The sequence below is a fragment of the Motacilla alba genome, chromosome 17 (assembly GCF_015832195.1).
Source record: "Motacilla alba alba isolate MOTALB_02 chromosome 17, Motacilla_alba_V1.0_pri, whole genome shotgun sequence".
NCBI classification, from domain to species: domain Eukaryota; kingdom Metazoa; phylum Chordata; class Aves; order Passeriformes; family Motacillidae; genus Motacilla; species Motacilla alba.
In genome coordinates this window covers 528,530-554,366 of record NC_052032.1, presented here as the reverse complement: position 1 = coordinate 554,366, position 25,837 = coordinate 528,530, and the positions used below count along the sequence as shown (strand labels likewise).

The window sequence follows — 25,837 nt, the reverse complement described above, 5'->3', positions numbered from 1 at the left end:
CCATGCACAGAGATCAGCCAGGCAGCACCAAAGTGATTCACCGGCCTTAATTCAATTACTTTGCAAAGCAGCGTGAGGTCAAGGCACCCCCGCAGGATGCACAGCAGCAGGACAGCTCCACAGGCTCTGGGAGCTGTCACTGACAGCCCATGTGAAACAGCTCAGTGGGCTGGGGCCAGTAAATGTGTGAGCCATGCAGAACCAACCTGCCTGTGTGCAGCAGGACCTGCCGATGGAGCTGGGGCAGCAGAGGGTCACCCCATTGCTGGAGTGGGCCAGCAGCTCATTGAGGGACCTGGAAAAGCCTTCCAGCCCTTTGGGACTGGAAGTTTGTGGGGTCAGGGAGGAACCTGCCTCCAGAGCTGACTGGAGGTGGAGGTAGGCATGGAAGGAAACAATAGAGAATAAGGAAGAGGACTCATCCCTCCTTCCTCCTGCTTCCCTCATAAGAAGCATGGCCCTAGTTGAGGTTCCAAGGCAACATGAGAATCTGGGATTTGCAGGGATGTGTCCCCAGGTGTGGGGCTCCTCAAGAACTCAGCATCTGCTGTGGCCTTGGGCACCTCTCAAGCCCACTGCCCCAAGTTGCCAAGCGTATCCAGCCATAAATGAGGCAGAGCAGGTATTGTTAATTTGAAAAAAAAAAAAACCCAAACAGAAAAATCCTTTTCACTTCAAGACCTCTCCTCTGGCCCTTTCTTTATCTCACCCCTGAGCAGCTGCGATGCCCTAGACAGGTCTCACTTAATTAAAAACTTGAGTGAGGAGGCTGCTACCCCAACTGTTCATCTTCTCAGATGTCTGCCAACATCTAGGGCAGGGAGTCCCAGTTCCAGGTGATGCCTGTCCCATCCCTGCTGCTGCCATGTTCCCAGGGAGGCCAGAGCTGCTGTGCGCAGTGCTCATCTGGCCACATTGAATGCTGAGCTGGGGCTCAGCTGTTGTGCAGATGGGTTTTTCCATGGCCCAGTGATGCTTTCCCAGCCTTGCTTCCCACCTTTCAGGGTAGCCTGAAAGCGAGTGGAAGTTTCAGACCCTGCAGAGCCTGACCTGCTTTGACCAGTGGTGGTCTTGAGCCCTGCAAACTGCTCAGGGGGAGCCTGGGGGGAGCTGATGAGGGTCTGCCAGCCTGGGGACAGGAGACAGCTGGGGCAGTGTGCCCAGAGAAAGGCTTCCTGCAGCACAAAACCCAGGACACGTCCCCCTTGCCCCCCACCTTCAGCCCCATCCACCCCTCTATGGGGGGGACAAGCCAGGCTCCCCGGGATGGGGAAGAAGGATCCCTCACCCTGGGGAGGGTCCTCCTGCTCCAGCCCAGCGGCTGCACTCGGCTGACCCCCACCTGCAGAGCCCCTGCCACCCCTCGCACCCGCCGGGCCGGCAGCTCTGGGGCAGCGGGCCGGGCTGGCCCCGGAGGCCCCCCTAAGTGCCCTAGGGTTGGATTTTCCCCACTCCTGGGAACCAAGCGTCGGCTTTTGTTGGCAAACAGAGAGAAGCTTTCATGTGAAAAGGTTAGTACAGTATGTTAGTTCCTAGGGAGGGGATAATAGAGTCTGATTCTCACACCCCCGGGGCCGCGAGGTGACAGCAGCACGGGAGAAGGGTATTTAACACCTTTGCCTTGGGAACCTTTTCCCTTCTCAGAGTCCCCCCCGCCTCGCCAAGCGCAGGGAGGAGGAGGAGGAGGAGGAGGAGGGCGGAGGAGGAGGGCGGTGCAACGCCTTTGTCTCCGCTTCCCTCGCACCCCGATCCCACTCCACTGGCACTCGCACCCTCACAGCCGATAGAAGAGCCTGGGAAACAGTCGGACAAGAGTTCAGGATCTGGCTCTCTGTCACCGGCTCGTGGTGTCACAGTCTCCCCAGCTGAAGGCACACAGGGAGGGTGTGGGTTGTGGCTCCCAGTGAGGAATGGGGTCCCTGGGGGCCATAGGGATGAGCCCCCTTGGTGTGCGCCCCCCTGCACGGGGGTTGGGGCCCTCAGTCGGTGTCCCCACGGCTGTCATCTCCCTTGCTGCCTGGCAGCCGTGTCTGCGCTAGGACTGGGGCTCACGGTGCCACCTGGGGCACCTTCAGGATTCAGGGACAGATACATCCCGCAAAGCCTGGACAGTGCTGCGCAGCCGAGGTGCTGCACAGGGACAAAGTAAAGACCCTGCTGCCTGCCTTGCTTTTCCTAGAAAAGTCAAGATTTCCTAAATCCAGCCTCCCTCCCCATCCTGCTGCAGTGAAAGGAGAAGGACAAACCCCATGAATGTGTGGCTGTGACCCCCTCCAGGGCTATCAGCCATCCACAGTCACAGGCTGTTGGAGGGACCAGATGTTGGTGTTGCCATTTTCTTAGGGGGGAGCATCCAGTGAGGGTAGGCACAACACCAGAGGGAGGGTTCCCAGGGGTGATTGCCAGCACAGTGACAGGAACCTCAGCCCTGGGACCTCAATGGGCCAGGATGAAGCACCCCCAGGAGCTGCTGCTGCTTGTCCAACTGAGGGGGCAGAGCTGGATTAAACCCATGGTTGCTGTATGTATTGAGGGAGTTCAGTTCAGACTGCCCATGCAGGAGCTGGAATGTCCTCAGAGCAGGAGAGACCAGTTCTGCCAAATTCCACCCCATGGGATGCCAAATTACAAGTGTCATTGCTTGGTCTGTCACACTGCTCCAAGTCTCAGGGCAGACACCTTCCCAGCACTTACTGTTCTCAGAAATGGCACATTTTTGAATTAATCCTTTGTGACCTGGTTCTGATGCTGAGGTTGCCCATGGGAAACCAGCAGCTCCCTAGCCCCCAGCACTGCCTGTCCTTGGTGTGCTGCTCCCACTGGGCTCTGCTCAGGTGGAACAAGGGATGCTGCAGAGCAGTAGTTCAGTGCCACCGTGTCCCCTCCATGAGGCTGGGTCAGACACCAGAGCATCAGGGGTGGGATATTTTTGCATCTGGTCTGTGCCTGCTAGAAACAAGGTGGTGAGGAATTGCTGCAATTAATGGCCAAAGTCAGCGTTAATAATGTGGAGAGCTGTGCCAGCTCACTGTCATGAGACCCCTCCTGGACATCCAGGTGATTTTAGGGGAGTCTCCAAGCTGCTGTGCCCCAGACTGTTTCCTTACAGGGCTCCTCACTCCTGGAACCGCCTGGCTTCACTGCTCAGCTGTTTTGTGGTTTTTTTTCTTTTTCTTTCATTCTTTAAAATAGCAGGATGACAATTCTAGCCTCACTAGATTTTCTGACAGCATCTCTTGAAGGAGCTGCTGCCTCCTGCCCCTGCAGGCTGTGCACCCTGGGCTGCTGCCCCAGCAAGTACAGGGACCCCAGCTCCCACGGTGGGGAGTGCACAAGTGCCAGGGGTGGCACTGCCACAATGGACCTGTCTGCATGTCCCCTTCTCCAGCTGCTCCAGCCTGGATGCCTCCTCCAGAGCGGGAGGCAGCAGTGGACCCATGCTGGCATGGAGGGGTTGGAGAGGAGCAGGTTGTCCCCTCTGGTGTGTGGGCTCACATCATCCTTACGCCCAAGCAGCATCTTTCTGGGTCAGCCTGCACCAGCCTGCTCACATTGGAGGGGATGATTTCCAGCTGGGATGGCCCGGGCCTGAGAAGCACACATTCCCTTGCTCGAGTGTGCTGAAATGTTTAGTTAGAGTTTAACAGCTCCCTGGGAAAAAGATGTCTTGTCATATTTCTGGGCTGCATTTTGCTGTGGGGCCGCGGGCTCCGTACGCAGAGCCGGGGCAGTCCAGCGGCACAAAGAGCCCTTTATGAGCCTCTCCCCGCTCTCGCCCCGACCCTGAACTTTCCCATCAGCTGCTGGCGCGGTGCCCTCACAGTGCCCGGGAGGGAGCCGGGGATGGAGCGCGGCTCCTTCCTCGGTGCTTCGGGGTGGCGCTGCAGGAGAGAGGACACGGGGAGGTGTCTGCAGGAGAGGACATCCCTCTGTGCTCGGACGTTGGGATGAGCCCGAGATGCCCGAGGTGTGGCCTCGGGCAGGCAGTGTGCTGGCCGTGCATGCGGCAGGATGCCGGGATTTGGCAGGATGGGATCTGGGGACACGGTGCTGCCGTGGGGTCCCTCACCCAGGTGTTTCTGAAGGTGCAGCCCACACTGATCACAGATTTCATTTCACGGACCCCAGCAGGACTCAGACCTCAGTCCTATTCCTCCTCCTGCACAGTGGGAAAGGAGGGGAAGATGCTCAGCCTTGCCCAGCTGGTGGAGGCAGCAAGGTGGCAGGACAGGATCCTCAGCCTTCTCCATCACCCCGTGGGCACTGGGAGGGCCCTGGGGAGCACAGGCACTATCCCAAGGAAGCTGGAGAGGAATGTGGGGAATGATCATACACATTTCTGCTCCAACTACACCCCCACAAATTACCCATCAGCATTTTTCACTCGAAGGTACTTTTTTCTGCGGGGTGAAATTACAGCTCTGCCACCACTCACCTGCCCACGTCCCGTCTGTCAGGGAAAGGGCAAACCCAGGTATGGCAGGGTCAGATCACTCCTGTCATCTGCCCCAGCTCTGCCTCTTCCACTGAAACAATAGACAGCAACTCACTTGGGTCCAGCAAGAGCAAAAAAAAATGCCACATTTGTACATTATTGCCCCTTTTTACCTTTTTGTGCGTGTGACGCAAGCCTGTGATGCTGTAGATCACTCCCTGCACCCCCTGCTGCTGTGGTGAGGAGCTGTGGATGGGTTGGGCCCCCCATCACACCATGGTGACCCCACATGCCACCAACACACTGGGGTCATGTTAACACATCTGAGAGGTGTCAGGCTGGGAACATGGGGAATAAGTGCCCAAGGTTTCCTGGGGTTTGTTCTTATTCTGGCAGCAGCAGGTCTTCCCCTGCACCCAGGGTTTTCCTCTTGCTGTTCCCAGCTAACAGCCAATGTGGCTTCTCTCTGACACTGCTTCGGGGAGCCTTTTGGAAAAGCTGTGTGTGAAGAGCTGGTGTTTTTCCTCAGGATGAGATGCAGATGGTTGATCTCAAAGAGGGTGGTGGTCCTGTGAGCCCCTCTGTGCTGGGTATGCTGCCTGAACCCAGCTGTGCAGTGTCATGCTCTGCTCACTGTGGGAAGAGCTGCACCCTCAGGGTACATTAAACCCTTGCCTCAGACAGGGACAGCCTTCCAAAAGTGCTTGGCAGCAGCCTGGTACTCACCCAAATCCACCCCTTGTCGACCCTTGCCCTATCAAAGGTTTCTCAGTAAATGTTGGGCAGCCCATGGACCTTCCCTCATGGCATGTCCTACAGCCACACCCAGAGGTGTGAAATCCCAGAGGTGACCAGCATAAATCCCACCCCATAAGGGGAGAAGGATGCTGGCACACCTGCAGTGAGACACTGGGCAAAGAAACCCAGCACAGCACAGGGCTCCTCCTACTCCTCCTTCTCCTCACCTGCCCATGGGCTGCTTGGGAGCAACCCCCTGCCCACTGCCCAGGACCCCAGGGCCCCAGGAGCCCTCAGCTCAGGGATGTCCCCATCAGTGTGGCACACTCCATGACACCTCCTGAGCCCCATCTTGTTCCCAGTGCTCCTTGGCCAAGCATAGGGTACTGCAGCCCTTTTGGACCCTGTCAGGGTGGGGTCTGCCTTTTCTCTCTGGCTCCCTCCCTATACTCTTTGTGCCCAGGTGGTGACAGTTTTTGGAGTAGGCCCACACTCACTGGGACCATTCCCAAAGTGAGAATTGGTGCCAGGCCAGGATAAATCAGTGGCCCATGTTCTGGGGACACGTATCTGTCCTCAGCCTCAGCAGTGAAGGTTGGCCTGGGGGGGACAAACGCCTCCTCCAGTGCCAGTGGCACAGCCAGACTGCTCTTGGTGAGGATCGTGATGGTGGTTTTGATTTTAGGAGGTTAAGATTCTGCTTCAGAATGAAACTATGCAGCTCTCCCAGCTGTGTGGAGCACAACCCCCTGGCACATCCCAGCTGTTGCCACACAGTCAAGGGTATGGATCAGTGCCCATGGCCAGGGCAGGGAGCAGCCTCTGGACTGTGCTGGAGCTGATTTGTCCACCTGGGCTTTCCCCATCGCACAGCCTAGGGTCTGCCTGCTGGGTTGTGCTGACCAGAGGGATAATGAGCCTCCCACAGTGGGATATGGGGAGGTGAGGAGGTGGCCAAGCTGGCAGCAGTGCCACTTCCCCAAAGTGTCCAGGACCCACGTCCCAGCAGCCTGAGGGAACCCCGCCAGCAGCTCCGTGTGTTCTGCAGCCCTTTGGGCTGAGCTCAGCCTGGGGCCTGAGCCCTGTTGGGGATGAGCTCACTGTGGGGATCATCCCATCCTGAGGCTGAGCTCAGTTTGAGGATCAGCCCATCCCGGGGGTGAGCTTAGTTTGGAGATAAGCCCATCCTGGAGTAAACCCTGCCTGGAAGTGAGTCCAGCCTGGGGCTAATCTCAAAATGTGGGTTAATGCCGGGCAAAACGTTTCTGATCCCATTTGCAGGTCTAATCTCAGACCAGTGGCTGATCCCAGCCTGGATGCTGAGCCCAGCTGAGTTAAACCGGGGAGCTGAGCCCAGTTTGGACGCTAAATGCAGCCCAGCCCAGCCTGTGTGGTGAGCCCCGCCAGCCCAAGCTGCTGTTCCTGGCTGTCCATCCCGGGGGTGGGTGCCAGCCCAGCTCAGCACACCAGAATTAGGGGTCCCCCACGCCGGGAAGGGGCACCGTGCCCCGCGTAGCGCAGCCGCATAATGCCCGGCTTGTTTGAGCTGGGAGCCTCCCGCCCCTCCTCCAGCGTTCCCAGCCTATTCTACCTTATGTGTAGAAACGGGTTTTTCTTCCTGGGCCATTGTTTCCGCTGGATTGGGTAGATTGCTTCAGGCCTCGCTCAGATTTCCTTTCTCACGGTTTGTTTTTTTTTTTTGGTTTGTTTTTTTTTTTTTTTGGTTTGGTTTTTTTCCCTTGGTTTTTTTTTTTTTGTTTGTTTGTTTTTGTTTTTTTGGTTTGTTTTTTTGTTTGTTTGTTTTTTGTTTTGGTTTGGTTTTTTGTTTTTTGAGGTTTTTTGTTTTGGTTTGGTTTGGTTTTGTTTTTTTTTTTTTTCCTATTCCTGTTTTCTGCAGCTGCTCCTATTCTCCCCTCCAGTTAAAGTAGCAGGCGCTGCCCATCAGGACGGGGGCTCACCTCCTCCCAGCTGTGCCCCCTTGCTCACTGGTATTGCCCAGGACCAGGGGCTCCCACACCGCTTTCCCACGCCAGGAGCCAGCTCTCCATCAGTGAGTGCAGCCTCTGCCCTGGCCAACCTGCAGCTACACACAATCTGCTCAGGCTGGAGTGGCTCAAGTTCCCATTTTCCTGCAGCTCTGGCCACTAAATCAGGTTTATTTGCTTTAACAAATGGAAAGGGATGGGGCTGGTGCAGCCCCACAGCATCAGCAAGGGCTCCCACAGAGCACCTGGTGGGTTGGGAGCTGCAGGTGTGGCCCCAGGCCCTGAGCATCCCGCTCCCCTGGCACAGAAATGAAGTCCAGCTTGAGAAGGGACACCAACACTTGGCTGCTGACCTGGGTGGTGGCCTGGTGAGAGTGTGTCAGGGCTGTTCTGCAGCTCCACCTGTGATGAAACGTTCCCGACATCAGAGCAGCTGGAGGCATGGGGACCTGGCCTGCAGAGCTGCTCCCCAGGTCCTTCCCTCCTGCCGCAGCACACCGGGAGCCAGGAGGATGTCCCAGTGCCTCAGGTGATGCTGTCCTCTACCCTGAGGTCTGGCAGGTGATAGGGAAGGGCAGATAGTGCTCTGATGGTATCTGGTTCCAGCTGGGGAAGGCAGTGTGTCCCCCGGGGGCCTCTGCATAGCAGACTTGGGTTCCCAGATAAAAATAGATGCTGAAACATGAGCCCAGCTTCCCTGGTTCTGCCTCTGCCTGCACATCCTCACCCGACTCAGCTGCAGTGGCCAGCCCAGGGCAGCCCCACACCTCCCCAGGGAAGGCAGAGGAGAGAGAAGGCAGTATGCTTGGGGACCAGATGGCCATGGAGGAGCAGAGCTGGCCAGCCACCTGGCCCAGGGTGGCCTTGGCCATTTGCACAGGGCTGAAAACTGCTCAGGGGAAAAGCAGAGAGCTGAGGATACAGCTTCCAGCCAGGCACAGCTCTGAGGGCTCAGCACCGGGCAGGGGAACAAGCCCCTCATGTACATTACACAGGTGGTCCTAGGACCTCAGTCAGAGGGAGGCCAGCTGCCTGTGGAAGCCAGAAGGAGCTGGAATATGGGTGGCTGTTGCTTAATACACAGTAAAGATAATTTCCTAAAGCTTGTCCAGCCCCAGGAGCAGAGGACACAGCCCCCAACTTGGCTGCGTGTCCAGGGCAAGGTGCAGCAGGAAAGAGGCTTCATGGACTGCCCTGGGGGCTCCTGGGGCCCAGCTCAGGCAGGAAGCCAGCTCACAGCACAGCCAGCGAGCCCATGGGGGAGGACGAGCAGTCCTAGTTCCTGACTGTAAATGACTTGAGCATGGGGATCCTCTAGACAGAGAAAAGCTTCGTCCCTTTGCAGTTTCCAAGGGTCTGACTCTCAAGGGCAGAAAATGTATCTGAATTACCTGTTCCATTTCTGGTGCCAAAACACGTTGCTCCAAGGTCGGGTTGCTTGGTAGCCAGATTTCCACCTGCATTTTAGTTTTGGAATATGAGCTGGCAGGATGTGGACTCTCGCTCTGTTTCCAGTGTCAGGCAATTCCAGAGCTTGATTTGGGTTTTTTCCCAGCCATGGGGTTCATCAGCCTCTGGAATCTTCTGACCAAGAGCAGAGCTCTCACCTCCAGCTGGATAAAACTCAGTAGCTTGATTAAGAGGAGCAACAATGTGCTGCATCGCAGGGAGCTGGGTAAATTAACCTTCTCCTGCTGTGGCACTGGCTCTGGAGCAGATTGGAGCGGGAGGTGGGTGTCCTGGAGCTGCATAACACAGGAGGGGCCAACCTTCACCCCAGGGTTGGATATAAAGCACATTTACAGGGCAGCAAGGTGCTGGTGTAGGGCTGGAGGAGCAGAGGCACTGCAGTCAGGAGGGTGGGAAGGGACAGCTCACACCCAGGCCCCAGCAGCTCCTGGCACAGAGCTCACCCCAAAGCCAAGTCTTCAGGGATGCTGCATAACCTTGTTAAGAGGCAGTTATTACTGGTTTGCTTTGTTATTAAATTTGCCGTGAGCTCGACCCGGAGCAGCACCCATGTGCTGGGTGCTGTATAAACAGGGCTCACGGCTACAGTGAAGGTGGGGTCAAGGATGCTGTGGCAGCTTCAGCTTTCTGGGGCACCTGGCCCAGCTGAGGAGAAGAGGAGCAAGTGAGACTTGAGGTAGCTGAGAGGCAACTGGAGGGATCCGAGGGGAGTTGTGTGCAGTGGGAGGTGGGTTGAGCATAATTTTTTTCCTCTGGGAAATTTAGCTTTGCATATGGGTTTAGGTGTAGTGTGGGGTGAGATTTTCATCACTGCAAAGGCCTTGAGGTACTGAAAAGGGCTTTGGTTGTCACCCCCGGCAGTGATGGCAGGGCATGGGGTTTGTGGCCGGGGACTGGCAGCGTCTGCGCTCGAGGGAGCATGAGTGCAGCAGGGGAGAGGAGAGCAGAGGCCACCCGGCCTGCTCCCATCCCTGCCATCCCCACTCAACAGCCTCCACGCCTTATCCAGGGATGTGCCTGTGCTTCCTCTCCTCTCTTCCCATCCCTGACCTTCACCCCAGCCCACGAGTCACCTCTTTGCTCAGAGCAGCTGCAAACTGGGAGGTGGAAATGGAGAAGAGGGTGCCCTGACAAGAAGCCAGTGGGAGCTGGGGGGGATCTGAAAGGGAGCCAGCAGCATCTGGACTGCACAGACAAGGAGGTAGTGGGAGCTGGGGTGCCCCAAGGAGGAGCCAGCAGGAGCTGGGGTACCCATGGAGCCTCCAGGGCTCTATCACCCTGACTCTCACTATCTCCTCAGTCAGAGGAACTCTGCTAATCTGCTCGTTTCAGCCATAGCTGATGCTCCCAGACAAGCAAGGCCCTTGGAGCTGTCAGGTGAGCCTTTCCCAGAGCTTATGCAAATGATACTAATTAAAGACATTCTTATCTGTTTCATTTCCCACACCTTTTGCCTCAAGGGGGATAGAAAACTTCATGTTTTAACTCCATATTTCAGTTGGAAGAACTGCCTAGGGAAAGTGTTGGGAAATGCAGCAGGTCACTCTTGATGAGAAGAATTGGCTTATGCAAGTGTTGAAACACTTTATTATGCATGAGAAACCTTCCAGAAATGGATGACTAATGGCAAAGAGGGAGCAGAGAAAGCAGTGGGAACGCAGTACCAGGCTGGCATGGGATCCATGTCATCTTACCAGCTTAGCAGGGTTGGGCTAGGTCAGCACTTGCCTAAGAGATCTCTCGGAGTACCTGGCTGGCAGTGAGGGAAGTGATGTTAATGATTCAATAAACAGAGCCCTTCCCTCTTTGTGAACCAAACGGCCCCTGGTGCCAGGATCCCACTGGCAGCCCTGTGTTTCCACTGGCAGCAGGTTACTGAGCCCAGATGGCCATGAAATCCCTGCTGCTGGATGTGCAGGCAGGTTTGGCAGAGGATGCCCAGGCTGCATTTCCATGTGGGAGCATCACAGCCCAACTCCCAGCCCTGGCAGGAAGGGCTGCCCTGGTGCTGTGGGCACTAAGGGCTGTTGTGTGCACGGAGAGCCTCTGCCTTCTGGAAGCACCAGGCTGACACACTCAGCATCTCCTCTGCTGCTGGGGGGTTTGCTGGTACCCAAGGACAGGCACTGGACCATTGCAACAGAGCAGGAGCAGCAATGTGCATCTTTATGATTCCCAGGAACTGGTGATCAGAAGATCAGTGAGGAAAGCTCTTGGCATAAAGAGGGGGACATGGCCCAGCCAGCTGCTCTCTGAAAATCCCCTTGGAGAGATGACTGTCCCCAGCACTGCACCCAGAGGTGGCCTTTGCATCCACAGGGTGTGGAGATCTCCAGTGGGCTGAATTGCTGAGTTTCTGCTTTTTGTGCAAGGACCTCGAAGCTGCTACAGGGCAGAGCATTGCTGGAAGAAGAGGAGAGTGTCTGAAGGTCAAACTCTGGGTGCAGCAAGGGCAGCTGAAGTCACTTGGGAAAAATGTGAGAAAATAGACACGTGGGCAAATGAGCATGGTCAGCTCCTGACCTCTGCTTCACATCTGCTGGTTGTTACCTGGTTTTCTTTCACTGCCCTTCCCACCATCTCCCACCTGCCTGGGCACTCTGATTTGGGTTGTAGGCATGAGGTGTGCAGAGGCAGATCCATAATTCCTGGCCTTGGAGGTAATAAAGGGCAGCCTGTGCTGAGCCTTGGCATCCTGCAATCTGAGAAGGTTTTAACTCTCGATAAGTCCCTGAAAGAAACTCCTGGATACTCAAGGGCTGTGCTATCACAACCCAGGGGAGAGTTGCAACCTCCATCTGGAGGAGTGGCCCTTTCACCAGGTGATATCCATCTTGGAGAGAGGGAGAAAGAGGAGAGGGTAGGTGGTGAGTAGGAAAAGAGATCACTGCAGTTGGCTGTTGAGTAGTCCTGTGATACAGCGAGCAGAAGACACCCAAGGAATTGTCCTGACATGAGCTGCCCTGAATTGCCCCAAAGAGTTCACACCGGGCACTATTTTCCTTTACAGCAGGTTGGATCCTTTACACTGAGGATTTCCCAAGCCAGGAGCTCTCCAGGCAGAGAGCTGTGTCTCACTGGCAAAACCCTTGCCAAGGAGATCCCTCAGTGACGTTGGCCTGTGACAGTTGTCAGCAGAGCAGGTGGAAGGAGCCCTAAGGCCCAGAGGCTGTTCCAGGGTGGCTCCTCTGGGCAGAGGTCAGCATCACCAAGGTGACTCAAAGCACTTTGAAAATGCAGCTTTTAGAGATATCAAAGGAATGAGCAAAACTGACTCTAGTGCTGTCTGAACAGCTCATCTTCCAGGTGTTTTGGGTACCAGCCTACATCCACCTGAGCTTATGCTGCCAGCCTTAGCCAAGCTCACACTGACTTCTGCAGCCCTTTTGGAGTTGTCGAAGGTTTGGCTCCTGTTATCTGCTGAACTTGAGTTTTCTTTCAGCTTCTCAGCTCCATGGGTGGAGGTGCAGAAAGAGGATGGGATGCTGAGATGGCCCTGGAGCTCCAGGCTTAAGTATCCAGTCGCTTGAGTCCTGGGAGGTTCATGCGTCACTGCTGCTGAAATCCCCAGCCAGGAGGGCTGGGAGAGGCAGGGATCATCCTAAACAAAAACAGGGCGCCAGCTGGGCTGCCAGCATTGCAAAAGGACGTTTCACCTGCTTCGTCCTTCTTGGTGGCGCAGGCAGGGAGAGCCTCGGTGCGGGGTGGGCTCCAGCTCCTGGGACCGGGGACAAGCACCTCGCCAGGCTCAGGGAGCACAGATCCACACCAGTGATAACACCACAGTCTCAGTCCAATGACATCGCTCCGTCTAATCCCCAGGTCACGCCCTTGGTGGTGACAGCACAGAGCTGGCTGGGCTGCAGTGCCCCTCTGGATGCTGGCCTGAGGTCCTGCGGAGGAGCACACGGGTGTGGGGGTGACGGTGCTCCACACGAGCTGCAGCACCTTGGCCAGGATGCACAGACAGGCACAGGGAGAGGGGACAACAGTGAGGGAATGCAGCGGGGACCGCGGCTTCCTCTGAGAGGAGCTGCACCTGCTCCTCATCCTTGCCACGGATGTGGCAGCAGAGCCGGGGCACGCAGGGGAGGTGTCGTAGTCGTGTCCCCCAGCCCAGGCAGGGAACCTGAATTCCGCAGCAGCTCCATCGCCCCTGCTGCCGAAGGCATCGGAGCAGGGACACGCCGGTCTGCTGCGCTCCCGTGCGCTGAGCAGGGGCACCGGGCCGGGCTGATTCACACGGGGAGCCGGGGGCCGGGCTGCCGTGGGAAAGCGCGCCCGCCATGGCTCCCGAGCGCCGGGATTGCTTCAGCGGGGGTGCAGCCAAGATCCATTTCACAGAGGGCAGAGCAGATCTCGGCTGGGATTTACCAGTGACTAAGCATGTGCTGGCACGGGCTGCCCCAGCGTGAGAAAGGCAGGGCTGCTCCTCCTCCGAGGTGCGCCCGCTGCTGCCCTGCACCCCACTGCCCTGGGGCATCGGGCGCCCTGCTGTGCCACAGGGACACCCGTGTCAGCAGACTGGGTGGCACTCAGAAACCTGTGGGGGCTGCAACCCCCCAGTCCCCTCCTCCCAAGCTGGACTCTGCCCTTTCCTCATCTGTGAGGCCAGGCAGGATGGCATGAGCAGAGCCCCTGCATTCAGCCCACTCAGCACATCAGCCCCCAGTCAGGACTGGGGCATGGGCAGAAGCTGCCACCCCCACCCTGAGCCTGGCACAGGGGCTGGGAGGACCCCGAGATGTTACAGAGATGCCAAACCCTTCTCTGTCAGGTCAGGGCCGCTGCTCACAGCAGTTGCCCCTCAGACAGTGTTCTAAGGTGCCACCATCTCCTGCTAAATCACTTCATGAAGATTTTTGGGGCCACAGCTAATCCTGTTATGATCGATCTGTAGAAACCAAACTTTTCTGAGTAGAAATAACCATCCTTTCTCCAGCAGAGAGGCTCCCCACTTCCCTACCCTATATACAAAAGATCCACGCAAAAAACTGTTCCGTATCCCCAGGAGCCAAGTATCAAACCTGAGGCCACCACTGGTCCCTGCAAAGCAGCCATGCAGCCCAGCCTGTGAAAGTGGCAGCCTTCCCCACTCACTTCATCTCTTTTGGCTCATTTTGGCAAGGCATTAAAAAAAATTAATTGCAATTTTTTATTACAGCTAATTGGTGCTGCTGCTTAAGTGGCTTATCTGGCTCCTGAGCTCGTACTCTGTTTTTGGGAAGCTGAGGGTGGTGAAGACCCAGAGGCTATGGGGTGGCATGGGGCAAAGAGCCTCTTGGCAGTGCCCGGCAGCCTCAGAAAGTGGGGAATGCCAGGATACCCCTGTGCTGCTGGGCGTTCCTGGCGCAGGGAGTGAACTGCCCCTATGCACAACAGTCATGAACTTTAGAGAAGCAGAGAAATTTGTGCAAGGTCACTCTGTGCACCCAAGCAGAACAAGAAGCCTGTGCCCAGTGTGCTCACACTGCTGCTCAAGAACCTGATAGGCTCCAAGCTACCAGGGTTGGGCATTCTTGGGGATTTGATGTGTGACAGAGGGCAGTAGAGCCCCTGCATGTCCATGCCAGCTGGGAGGGCAGGGGAGGAGGGTGTCCTTGGGCCCTGCTGTACCTTCCTGGTTGGCAGTTCAATGGACAACTGCTCTGGGAGCTTTCTGGAAACCTCTGACTCTGCAGTGCTGCCACTATACCCAAGAGGTACCATCCCCCACCCCTCCAGGCTCCATGTCCCTCTCCAGCATGCAGCCCATTGTCACCGTTGTGGGGAGTGGGACCAGCACTTGTTCCCAGCAACTGCCTGTCCCTTCTGCCTGCCTGCTGCCATCCCACAGATCCCTGTGTGAGTGTGGGTGCCTGTCAGGGAGTGGCATCTCGGCTCTAGGTCCAGCCTGTGTGAGTTGGGATGTCCTCAGGCCTCTAAGGGACCATCCAATGTCTGGTCAGGCTCTGCAGAAATTCGGGTTCCCACAAATCACAGCATCATTCTGCTTTCCTGGGCTTTCACCCAGATGCATTTCCCGGGTCCCTGCATTTGAGGGTGAGACCGAGGAGGGCTTTGCCCTGCTCAGGGGAGGGGGAAATGCTCAGCCCCCTGTGATATCAGTGCTCTCATCTTGTCCCCAGCATGAGCAAGGAGCAGCTCAGGGCTCTGTCCCCAGTTGCTCAAGGGGTTGTTCCCTGATGCTGCTGTGCAAGTCAGAGGATCGCCACAAAATCCCCTTTTAAAAGTGATGCAGTGTTTTCCATGTCATTTGGGTGCTTCCCAGATCACCTGTTGTCCATCTCTGTCTGTCTGTCCATGCTGCTGCTCCAGGGCTGGAGCAGTGGGGCCTCGGGGAACTAAGTCCAGGGGTCTTTTCTGGCCAAAAGGTTAGGGATGTGTGCTGGGATGGGGATAAATGGTGTGTGCTGGTTTTGTGGAGACTGCCAGTGGGAATCACCTTGTGCTGCAAGGCAGGGCCAGGACCTGGTGGCGAGCTCGTTTCCAAACAAATCACCCTGCCCCGTTCCTCCTGCAGGGTGGAACAGCTGTGTGGGAGCAGGGCCATCGCTGCCCCGTGCCACGAACCCAGCACTGCTCCAGCCCCAAACCAGCAGAGTGGCTGCCAGCCTGCACCAGGGCCTACCTGGGAGCTGAGAAAACCTTTCTGGTTTCAACAGGCTCTGGAGCAAAGCCCCTGGCAGGGAACTAACTTGTTCTGGTTAGTGAAGTTGCTCACCTCTCTCCCTCCTTGCCTGGGGTGCAGTGTGCAGAAAACAGCCCCTGAAAACTAACAGCTGACAAAAGGTGTTGTGGCACATCCCAACAACCAGCTCCCAGCCCAGAAGGGAGGGGAGAGGAGAGGGAAGGTGTCAGGGAGCTGGCTGTGATGCTCCTGGGGAGCTTTAGTGCTGCTCACTCTGGGCAAGTGTGTTTGGCTGCCAGCTGCACTCTGTGCTTAGCCCCAGGCACCATCCCTGGGTGCTCCTCAGCAGTGGGATTTAGGGAGCTCTTTGGGGTCCAGCACCTGGCACATGTGGGCACTCAGAGACCTGTCTGGGTACATTTTGGCAAACAAAAGGTGGGGTAGAAAGCGTGAGTCAGTGTCTACAGCGCTGCGGCAGAGCCAAATGAGAGCCCAGAGTGTTTTGGGGTCCCCAGCCTTCATCCCCAGCCTTTGTCAGACAAGCCACAGCTGAGACTTTGGGTGTCTGCTTGATGCTTTAAGGCAGCCTCATTGCTGGTGTTTTCTGGCCGGGGAGCCAGGGCGGGCAGCAGTGCTGGCAGCCTGTCTGGAGGCGTGGCTGAGCACACACAGAGGGAGCACCTCTGGAAGGGGTTCTTGGGCTTGTGGCTGGTGCCTGTGCCTGTGCCTGTCCCTGCTCAGTGGGACGGGCCTTACCCTGGCTTCCCTGCTGTGGTGCATGTGATGGGGGCTGCCCAACCTGTACCAGGGGTGCCCAGCATGGGTTTGTGCCCTGGGCAGGCAGGAGGTGCCTGGGGAGCACAATGACCATCTCACTGATCTCCCCCTCTCTTCTCTCAGGTTTGCAATTGCAACAAGTACCTGAAGGTCTCACGGGAGAGGATGAAGCAGCTGGTGGAGAGCAGCAGACAAGTGTCAGGGGAGCACAGTGCAGGTGAGTGGGTGGGTGTACCCCCCTCCTGTGCCCTTCCCTGGGACTCATGGCTCTGGACAGAGCAGGACCATCCCCCTGGGCCTGGGGGTTTCTCAGAGGGGGATGAGAGTGCCCTGCCATCAACCAGACACAGAGCTCTTTCAGATCCAGTTTATGTCTCTGCCCTGGCTGCCCTGTCCTGCCCTGCAAGGCACAGGGTCGTGCATGGGATTGCCCAGCCCAGGGAGTTGGTGACATGCCAACAGTAGCTCAAGTGACAGCCTGAGGCCTTCATCACCTGAACATGAAAAACTCAGCTTGGGTGGTGAAATGCCTCCTGGCTGGGGCTGCTCACAGTGCCTTCCTCACCTGCCCAGTGCCTCTTGAATTAGGTCAGGCTGCAGGGAGGTGAGTCAGTGCCACCTGCCCAGCCAGGCTCCAGCGGGCTCAAGGGAGAGAAGGCTCCTCCATACCCCAAGCTGCATTGACCCACACACACTCCTTCCCACAGGGAGACACATTTTGGTGGCAAATGACACCCATAGCAGGCACACCGGGATGGGAGTGTGCCCCTGTTGCTGCTCCAACCCAGCCCGGGCTCTGCCCCAGCCCTTTGGTGCAGCACTTCCCGTCTGCCGACAGCAGGGAGCAGAGGGAAGAGGGAAGTGGCGGCTGCTGGGCGCTCCTGGCAGGCTGTGGCTTTGCTGGGAGCTGCACGTGTGGCTCTGGGGATGAGGAACGTGGTGGGGCGGCTTTTCCCATGGTGCAGGCAGCCTGGGAGTGCTGTGCTTCCCCAGAGGCCGGGACATCCTCCCCAGCGGTTTCTCTGGTGAGGGCACTCTCTGCGCGTGTACCCAGCGACCAGACGGGCCAGTTCAGCCAGTTTCAGAGTATGGGAAATAGAAATGCTGTGGTTTGTGTTCAGAGTGAGCCGTTTTCCCTTCCCCCTTTGGGATGAGGTTGATGGAACTGGAAGGGTCTCACACAGCACCGTGGCTCCTCCACACAGACTCTTTGAGGGACCACCTTGCTCTACTCTTTACGCTCCATCTGCAACATCCCATGTCCCCATCGGGCCGTGCAGTCTCCTGCTGGGTCCCCCATGTACCTGGGAGAGTTCATGGGGAAGTAGCAGGTGGGACCCGTGCGCTGGCCATGTCACTCGTGACCTTGTCAGGGAGCATCCTCCAGTGGGGAACATCCTCTGCCCTGGAGCAGGCAGGGGCAGGGACCAAAGGTGCCACAGCATCCCCAGAGGGCTGGTGGAGACATGAGACAGAAGCTGTGATTCCCAGACAGGTGGGCATAGCAGGGCTGGAGACTTGCCAGAAGAATCCCCTGTGACCCAGGGGGAAACACATCTGGCCCCATCCTGGGGGTTCCATTTCTGTTTGGATTTTGCCAGGAGCTTCAGGGATTGCAAGCAGGGATTGCAAGTGTGAGCTTGACTAGGTTGCCCCAAAATGTCCCACCTCGGGTCAGATATTCAGGAAGACAAATAGGAAGGATATACTGACAGTGTTCTGTCAACGCTTGGTGGGGACAGTGGTGGCATTGGAACAGGCTGGGCAGCCACAGAAGTGGGTCAAAAAAAAAAATCTCACCTGTTCCCTGATTTCCTTTACATTTTCCTGCTGAAGGAGTTGGTGGCAGGACCTGCTCTGCCCTTGTCATGGCCCAACACATGGCATGGGGGTGTTCAGCACCCACAGCCTCACACCAGGACTGTTCCCTGTCCCATGACTCCAGCCCAGGCCATGTTGTCCCTGTCATACCCCTGTGCATGGCCCAGACAATGGCCAGGTGCTGCTGCTTGGCAAGAAAATGCCTTTTCCCTGCTCCTGCTTCCAGGCAAGGAGGGAACCTCCTCCCACGGGGGCCTCACCTCTCCAGGGAGGAGCTGGTGGGTGCTGGGGCAGATGGGTGATGGGGACAGATCCTTCAGAACCATTTCTCAACACAAGTCTGCAACTGGCCCAAGTGCTCCCAAGTCCTGGGGTCCAGCTGCAGCCAGTGCCGCTTCATTTGGTTCCTGGATTTTTATAGCAGGGCTTTGAAGAGATGAAAGGACAATTATTCATCCTGTAATTGCTCACTCTTACTTGGACCTAGGACTTTCACAGGTTTTAGGGAACATAATCCTTGACATAGCCACATTTTTCCCTGCATGAGGGTTTTGACAGAAGTGCTGCAAATACTTTCAAGCCCTGACATCTTTGTCCTGTGATTTCCCAGTGGGATGCTCTGAGCATCTCAGGTGCCTGGAGCAGACCGGGGCAGAGAGGGAAGCAGGGCTGTGGGTCACCACAGGGCACAGGCAAGTCCTCGCTGGAGGCAGTGACAGATTGTGGCTCCCAATGACCCAGGGGAATGGGCTGTGTCACAGGCTCTCGTCTGGTATGGGGAACTCTTGCTTAGTCAGTGCAGTAAAACCAGCTGGCTCAGGGCCCCAGAGCTCGGTGGGTGCTCTGCCAGATGAAATCTGGTCTCTGGGAAAGGCGAGGATGTAGCGCATTCCATCGGGTTGGGAGCTGCCAAACAGAGGAGGCAAATTTAATTGCAGAATCTCCCCTCACCATCTAAAATGTGCTGCAAAAGATGAAAACGATGGATCCTGCTGCCCTTGAGTCTGTGGTGCTGACCAGGCAGGGTGTAGCCTCCACTCCCATGCTGGGTGGGCACCCTCCCTGACCAGCTGCCAGCACTGGGGCTCTGGACACAGGTGCAGGATAAGTCCCCGATGGCCCCAGTGGTGGCTGGAGGAGCAGCTGGAGTGTCCCTGCACTGAGTGGCAGGATGGCATCGGGGAGCTGGGGCAGCCACCTTGCCCCTGCCAGCCTGAGCAGTGACTTGGGGTTTCTTTCCCTTCTCAGCTCTCAGCTCCACCCTGAGCCTGGGGAAAAGCCAGCAGAGACGGCTCAAGGCAAGTGGGAGGAAGAGCTGCAGGCCACAGTGTGGGGAAGGCTGGGGTGGCGGCAGGTTTGTCCCTCCTCTACAGCCAGCACAGGGGCAGCTGAGGGCATGGGCTGGTGGGACCCACTCCCCTGAGCCAGGAGCTCTGATGGATGGCAGGAAGAGCCCCCTGCATGCCCAAAGCCCTACAGCTGAAGGCTTCCCTGATCTACAGTATTTGGCTTTGCTGTGAGCATCACACTTGTCTTTTTGCCATGTGGGAAAGGTGTGAGATAGATCCTTGTGCTGTCCTGGGAGTGTTCTTGCACCCATGGATCCTCCCTGCTTTGTATGTACCAAACTTCATTTGTGGGGCCAAGGCACCCCCCATTGTCTTGGGCTGCTCTGAATACTTCTGCATGGAAGGGGATGAGTTCCTGAGGTGTTGCACCCCTGAATCCAGGGGATTCCCTGCCCCCTTCAGCCACCCAATGCATTTAGGCTCTCTCTTCTCCAGGGTGCAACAGAATAACAGCAGTATCTTCACGTGCCTAAGCAGGTCAGGGATGGGACCGAGGGCTCCAGTGGTGAGACCAGCCAGAAACACTCCCCAGGCTCAGCTGGGTTGTGCTCTGCCAGTTTTCCTTCTTCAGTGGAATTCACTTGCTCGTTTGGAAAAGCAGGCCAGGGCTGGGACCCGGTGACATTGTTGTGTGTGCTGGTTTGCAGAGCTCTGCTGTGCCTGCTGACAGGGGTGCTGTGCCCAGCGTGCCCCAGGAAGGAGCTGGGGCCATTCAGAGCCAGGGGCCACTGTGTGCTGCTGCCCAGCGCTGGGTACAGGGGCTGGCAGGGTTCTCTTCACAGCGGCAGGGGGAGATGAGAGCAGTTGGAGCTGCCTCTTGCTTGAGCTCATCCTCCCTCCTCCACCCTGGGAACATCTTGAGATCACGGCCAGGCTGCTGCAGCCCAGGTTGCACAATCCCGGGTCCTTTGTCCTTTGCTTATCTGCCTTGTCGAGGAGGAAAAGATAACCAGGCATCTTCAGTGCCCTGCAATCAGCATAGTTCTCAGGCTCGTAACTCCTCTTATCAGGCTGATCTCTCACCGAGGCCGAAGTTTCCCATGCACCTTTGTACTCCAAGAATGCTCCCAGGTCTGTGTTCAGCCGTGTGCAAAGCCTCGACAAAGCTGCGAGCTTTCTCCCCAGCCCCCCAGCCCTGGCTGGCTGAGCCCCGCACACCATGGGGATGGCTCTGGCTGAGGCTGAGCCCCGCACACCATGGGGATGGCTCTGGCTGTGGCGTGCCCCGCACACCATGGGGATGGCTCTGGCTGTGGCGTGCCCCGCACACCATGGGGATGGCTCTGGCTGTGGCTGAGCCCCGCACACCATGGGGATGGCTCTGGCTGTGGTGTGCCCCGCACACCATGGGGATGGCTCTGGCTGTGGTGTGCCCTGCACACCATGGGGATGGCTCTGGCTGTGGCGTGCGCAGGGCTCGCAGCTGGCACGGGGCTCGGGGCTGGCACAGGGCTGCCGGACCTGAGGCCTCTCCAGAGGTGGCAGGAGCTGCCAGGTGCTTGCCTGAGCCAGCTGGGACAGGCACCCAGCTCCTCGCCCCAAGGCCTTGGTTCGGGCAGGGGTGACACAGAGGGACCTGGACTAGAAACAGGGCCCATGGGGCAGGATTTTGGGCAGAAGTACCTGGCTCCCTGGGAAGTTGTTGGCTACCATCCTGACACTGAAACCCTGGGGGTGCCCAGGGCTCACACAGTGGGGACAGCTTGTCCCCAGCCAAATCAGGGCTGGGTGGGCTGGGAAAGGGGAATGGGCCCAGGTTCAAAAGAGGATTGCCCAGATCCTGCTCTGTCCCATCTTTCCAAGCCTTGCTGTGTCCCCCTGTTCTGCTGTGGAAGTCCCAGTGCTGTCACAGTAGTGCTGACCCAGCATTCCAGCATTGCAGCTGACACAATAGGCTGGAGGGACTACAGGCCACCAGTGTCACCATCACAGTGGCCTTTTAGTGTGACCGCCACTAAGAGCCCCTCTGTGTGGGGGAATGTGCATCCCCTTGCCCACAGTGGGCAGCCCCTGTCCTGTCCCATGTCCATCCCACTGGGCTCAGCCCACGTCCATGAGCAGGACCTTGCAGTGAGGCACGCGAAGCTGCAGCTCCTGTCTCATCCCTATCTCGGGACAAGTCACTTTGCCCCCACAGCCTCCCTGTGGCAATAGTTCAGGGTTTTTGTGGGACTACCAGAGTGATCCTGGTGGCTGTGGGTCCCAGATGCTGCCATGTCCCCCCAGGTGAAGGGACTGTTGGTCCCTTGGACTGCCCAGAGCCTGTTCAGTGCCCAGGGTGTGGGATTGGCCTCTGGTGTGGGTCTGCCCCACTCTTGGTGCTGGTGATTGGGGGCTGAAAGAAGGAGATCAAATCCAGGCTGGGGAGCTCCTGCTGCACCCACCTCATGGAGCATGGGGCCACCCCACCCCGGGGCATACAGTAGGGGCTTGAACACAAAGCAGGGCTGCTGCAGAGGTGACAAGTGTGTGCAGAGGTGGGATCCTACCACTGAGAGTGGCCCTGCTTAGCTCAGGAAAGAACCTGAAGCAGAAATAAACAGAATGGGGGTGCTGCAGCATCCCCTCTCCCCTGGACATGGCAGCATTTGCTGGCGGTGAGAGAAGCAGCAGTTTTTGCTGTTCCTGTGGGATTAACTCCCACAGGTGAGCAGGGGTGGGCAGGAGCTGTGAGTGGGAAGCACATGCAGGGTCAGGAGGAGATGCCTCTTGTGCTGAGCACTGCCCAGCTGGGGACAGTGCTGGGGGACGACTGTTGTTGCCCATGGAGCTCTGCAGCACTCACGTGGGGGTGCTCAGCTTTGGGGGGCTGGGGGCTGCAGGGCTCAGCCCCTCACCCAGGGTCTGTCATCCCCAGGGTGACCCAGCCAAGAGGAGGAGAGGTGAATGAGAGGCAAAGGGGTTTTTATTTTCAAGATGTTTTATAATGGGATTATTAGTTCCCAAGAAGTGTTTCAAATTGATTTGGTAAGGAATCGCTTTCCTTTCTCCTCCATGGGGATGCGGTGGGAATCCAGCCCTCGGTGTGAACCTCACAGAGCTCTGGAAGCCACAGATCTGACAAGCTCCCAGCACACTGGAAGGATACGCTGGGCTCCCCGCGGCCCCATGCACCCTACACATGCCTTTTGCTCCATCTCTGATGTACCTCCGGGGTGTGAAGCATCCAGACAAGCAGTCCCAAGGGAGCTGTGGTGCCACTGGGGAGGCCTCTGCCTGTCTGAAAGGGAAGAAAAAACCCCTCCCTCAAGCCCCGCCCCCCACCCTTTCCCCTGAAAACCCCTGTTTTTCTTGGGGACCCTGCCTTTTCCAGCTCCGTTTTCCCGCGTGCCCGGCTGGCATCCTGTGCCTGGCGCCTGGTGGCCCTTTCACCCTGTCGGTGAGGGGAGCACAGGCATCTTCAAAAGCCCTGGGAAGAATTTGGTGGGAGGGGGAGAAGGGATTTTACAAGCTCCCATTCAGAAATGGTCACTTTGAAGTGATGTAGCATTTTCAACCCTTTGAAGAGCCACAATTAGGAGGGGGCTGGTGCAAGCAAAGGCAAAACTACGGGGTGACCATCACGTCCTTTCTCTCCTCAGGCTTTTAAGGGATGAACTTTCCCTCCCTGCCTGCCTTTTCCCACGAGCCCAAGGGGTGGGATTGGGGTGTTTGGGGTAGCTGGAGGCTTCCCATCCCCCTGTGCAGGGAAGGAGGGGTTTGCCATTGGCTTTGCCCACCAGCAGCAGGACAGCGGAGGGAGCGTTTTGGAAGAGAGAGCAAATGACTCTGTATCCCTGCAGGCACACAGCATGTCCCTGTCCTGTCAGTGTGCTGGTGCCATGTTCTGGCCAGGGAAATTTTAGGGTCAGTGATGGGCAAAGCTGTTGGCCATGGGTGCTGCGTGCTGTCAGTGTCATTTCCATTGCATTGGATCTAAAAGTCCCACCCAAGGTCGATGACCCTCCCTTCAGGGAGTGGTGCTCGAGAGCAGAGAGGATAGGAGAAAAACGGGTGCCCAGGCTGAGGCCTTCCTATGCCATCAAGCACAGGAGTGGCAGAGGGCAGAGGGGGGTGGGAACAGTGTGAGGACAGAGCCGCTGTTCTTGCCTTGGGGATCTGCCACCCGCTGGCAGGCTTTATCCTGGAGAAACCCCTGGGAAATGGACTCCTCCTCCACATCCCTGCTCTGGTGGCTCAAGAATCTCCCGAGAGCAGCCTGCGTATTTCACCACTTGCCAGAAATTGGAGAAAATGGGAAATTGAGGTCATTGTTTTCCCTTTAAGGATAGATGTCAGTGTCCAAAGCAGATGCGGGGGGTGAAGGAAAGGCCCATCCATGAGTGAGGCCATTGGGCACTGGTTCAGGGCACAGCTCAGCTGTGAACTCAGCCACTGGCCAGCTGGTGAACTCAGCTCTTGGCCAGTGTCTCAGATGGGGCTTGGGGCTGCTTCCCCTTGTGCTGTGGCAGCAAACCCAAACTAGTGCTGGGCAATGTGGTGGTGAAGGGCTAGCCTGCAAATTCCCTGTGGAAACATCCCCATTGACCCTGAGCATGGCTGTTGGTGTGCTGAGAACTGGGGGTGACCGTGCCCCACCAGCTCAGGCTGGTAATCTGCCCTGGGGAGGTGTGGAAGGTCTTGGGCGGAGGGGTCTGGGGAACCCCCCTAAACCAGGGGCTGGTGTGAGCTGAGCCTTCCACACCTCCCCCGGGCTGTGGCTTTCTGCTCATGCAATGGGCAGGCCCAGACCACGCTGCACAGCTGGGGGGTGACTGTGCCAGGACAGGACAGCTCTGCTGGGATGGGATGGCCATTTCAGGGCCGTTCCCAGCCGTGTTCCCCCGCGGTAATCCCCAGCATGTCCCAGCTCCTGATGGCTCTGGAATGCAGGGAGGGGCCAGCTGGGAATGCTGGTGTCCCTCTGGGTCCCAGCTGGCTCCTGACAGGGTCCCTGTGATCCTGAAAAGGGTGGGGTGAACACCCCAGAAGTGCCGCTAGAGCGATGCAGGTTGCCTTTTGTTGTCTCCATTGGTGCCTGAGCAGGACGGATCCCCCTGCCAAAACGGGGATATCCCGCAGCAACAACTGCAGCCTGTTCCCAGCTGCCAGGCTCCCTGATGGATGGGAGGCAGCTCAGCCCTCGGCTTCCGCTGCCCGGATCTGGAGACCTGCCGTGGCTCCGCTGCGGGCGGGAGAGCCTCAGCGGGTGCCGAAACTGCCGGCTCGGGGCACTCGCGATGGCAGCGATCCCCCGTCCCGGGAGACGGGGCTGGGGGCGTGCGGGGACAGCGCAGGGGACGCGGCCCCGCGTCACTGTGCCCCTTGCCCAGAGGAGGGGAGGGAGTCACACACTGGGGATGGGGCCAAAAGCCCCGTGTCCGCGGGCAGGTCGGGAGGGTCGTGGGTGCCATTAGCAGCTGATCACGGTGGCGGTTTAATTAAAGCAGCAGTAGGCGTTTCCCTGCGGTTTGTCTGCCCCGTAACGCGGCCGGGAGTGAGGGCACAGCCCCGCTCCGAGAGCAGCCTGGCCTGACCTGTGACCGGGAGGCAAAGCCACCGCACCCAGAACAGCAGCCGCCCTGGAGCCATTACCCAAACTGGAACAGACTCCAAGTTGTGGCAAAGGAACTGCAGGAGGTGCCAGGCAGCTGCAGGGAAGCAAGTGGCTGCACGGGTACCAGCTTAGGGCAGGCAGCTGCTGGATGTGGGTGACCAACTACCTTCTCCCGAATTCAGGGGATGCTCCCTTAGATGCAGGACAGAGCCTGGACCCCTGCAGGGACAACAGGCCCTTCCCAAGGTTGCTCACGTGGTTAAGCACAGATTCCACTCATCACACCAGTGACTGGTGGTTTGTCTGCTGTCTCCTCTCTCCACAGGCTGCCAGGGGAGCCGGAGCTGCAGTGTCACCGTGCCAGTCTGTGACACAGCCCAGCCTGGCTGCGCCCCACAGAGCGAGCAGGCGGAGGGGATGGAACAGTGCAGGGCAACCACGGTGCTGGCAGAGAACATGGTCCTGCAGGTCACTGCCATCCCCCCCGGCGTGCTGGACAGAGCAGAGCTCACCGACTTCTACTGCTGCACCTGCTGTGGGAAAGTGTTTTGGGAAGGGTCCCATTTTGGACGCATCGTGTCCCAGTTTCAGGATGTTCTTGTGGCCTCTGGGGACACACAGAGCATCTATGAGCTGAGCTGAGCTGAGCTGAGCTGAGCTGAGCTGAACTGAGGAGAAGCACGGGGGCTCCACAGGGGAACTGGGACTGCCTGGGGAACCTCAGCAGATTTTGGACTGTGGGTTTCCAGAGAGAGGCTGGAAGTGGGGAGGCAGGAGCTCTCATTTTGGGATGCATCATGGAGAGCACTGTCACAGGGACACCAGTGGTTTGCAACAGACCAAAAATACATGGCCTCCATGAGATCATTAAAGGAGAGGTGGCTGAAGAATGGACCCTTTGCTTTAATTCTGCCCCTCTCCAAACTACACCTGGCAAGATGGGGGGAGGCCTCTGCTGAACAAAACCACCACCCCAGCAGTGCTGACCCCACACACCCCAGTGCCTCTCTGCCCACTCACTCATGGGGAACAGGAGGAACAGGAGGTGGATCCCCAACAGCAGCACAGGGCAGAGAGCACCCTGAGCACTCCCAG

The 25,837-nt window shown here is 57.6% G+C and overlaps 1 protein-coding gene across 9 annotated transcripts in view; it reads left to right on the top strand.

Moving 5' to 3' along the window:
- The window catches only part of EXD3 (exonuclease 3'-5' domain containing 3), a 254,110-nt gene extending 228,478 nt beyond the window's left edge, over positions 1-25,632 (top strand). For 7 of the 9 annotated variants that reach the window (XM_038156651.1, XM_038156650.1, XM_038156649.1 and 4 more), the window contains 2 exons: positions 16,160-16,253; positions 25,068-25,632. In XM_038156651.1, the coding sequence (XP_038012579.1) occupies positions 16,160-16,253; positions 25,068-25,384 (411 nt within the window). In that variant the 3' untranslated portion in view covers positions 25,385-25,632. Of the gene's footprint in view, positions 1-16,159; positions 16,254-22,223; positions 25,045-25,067 lie in introns of those variants that run through there. The other 2 variants (XR_005259297.1, XM_038156652.1) reach the window with 2 other exon arrangements.
- Positions 25,633-25,837: the final 205 nt, after the last annotated feature.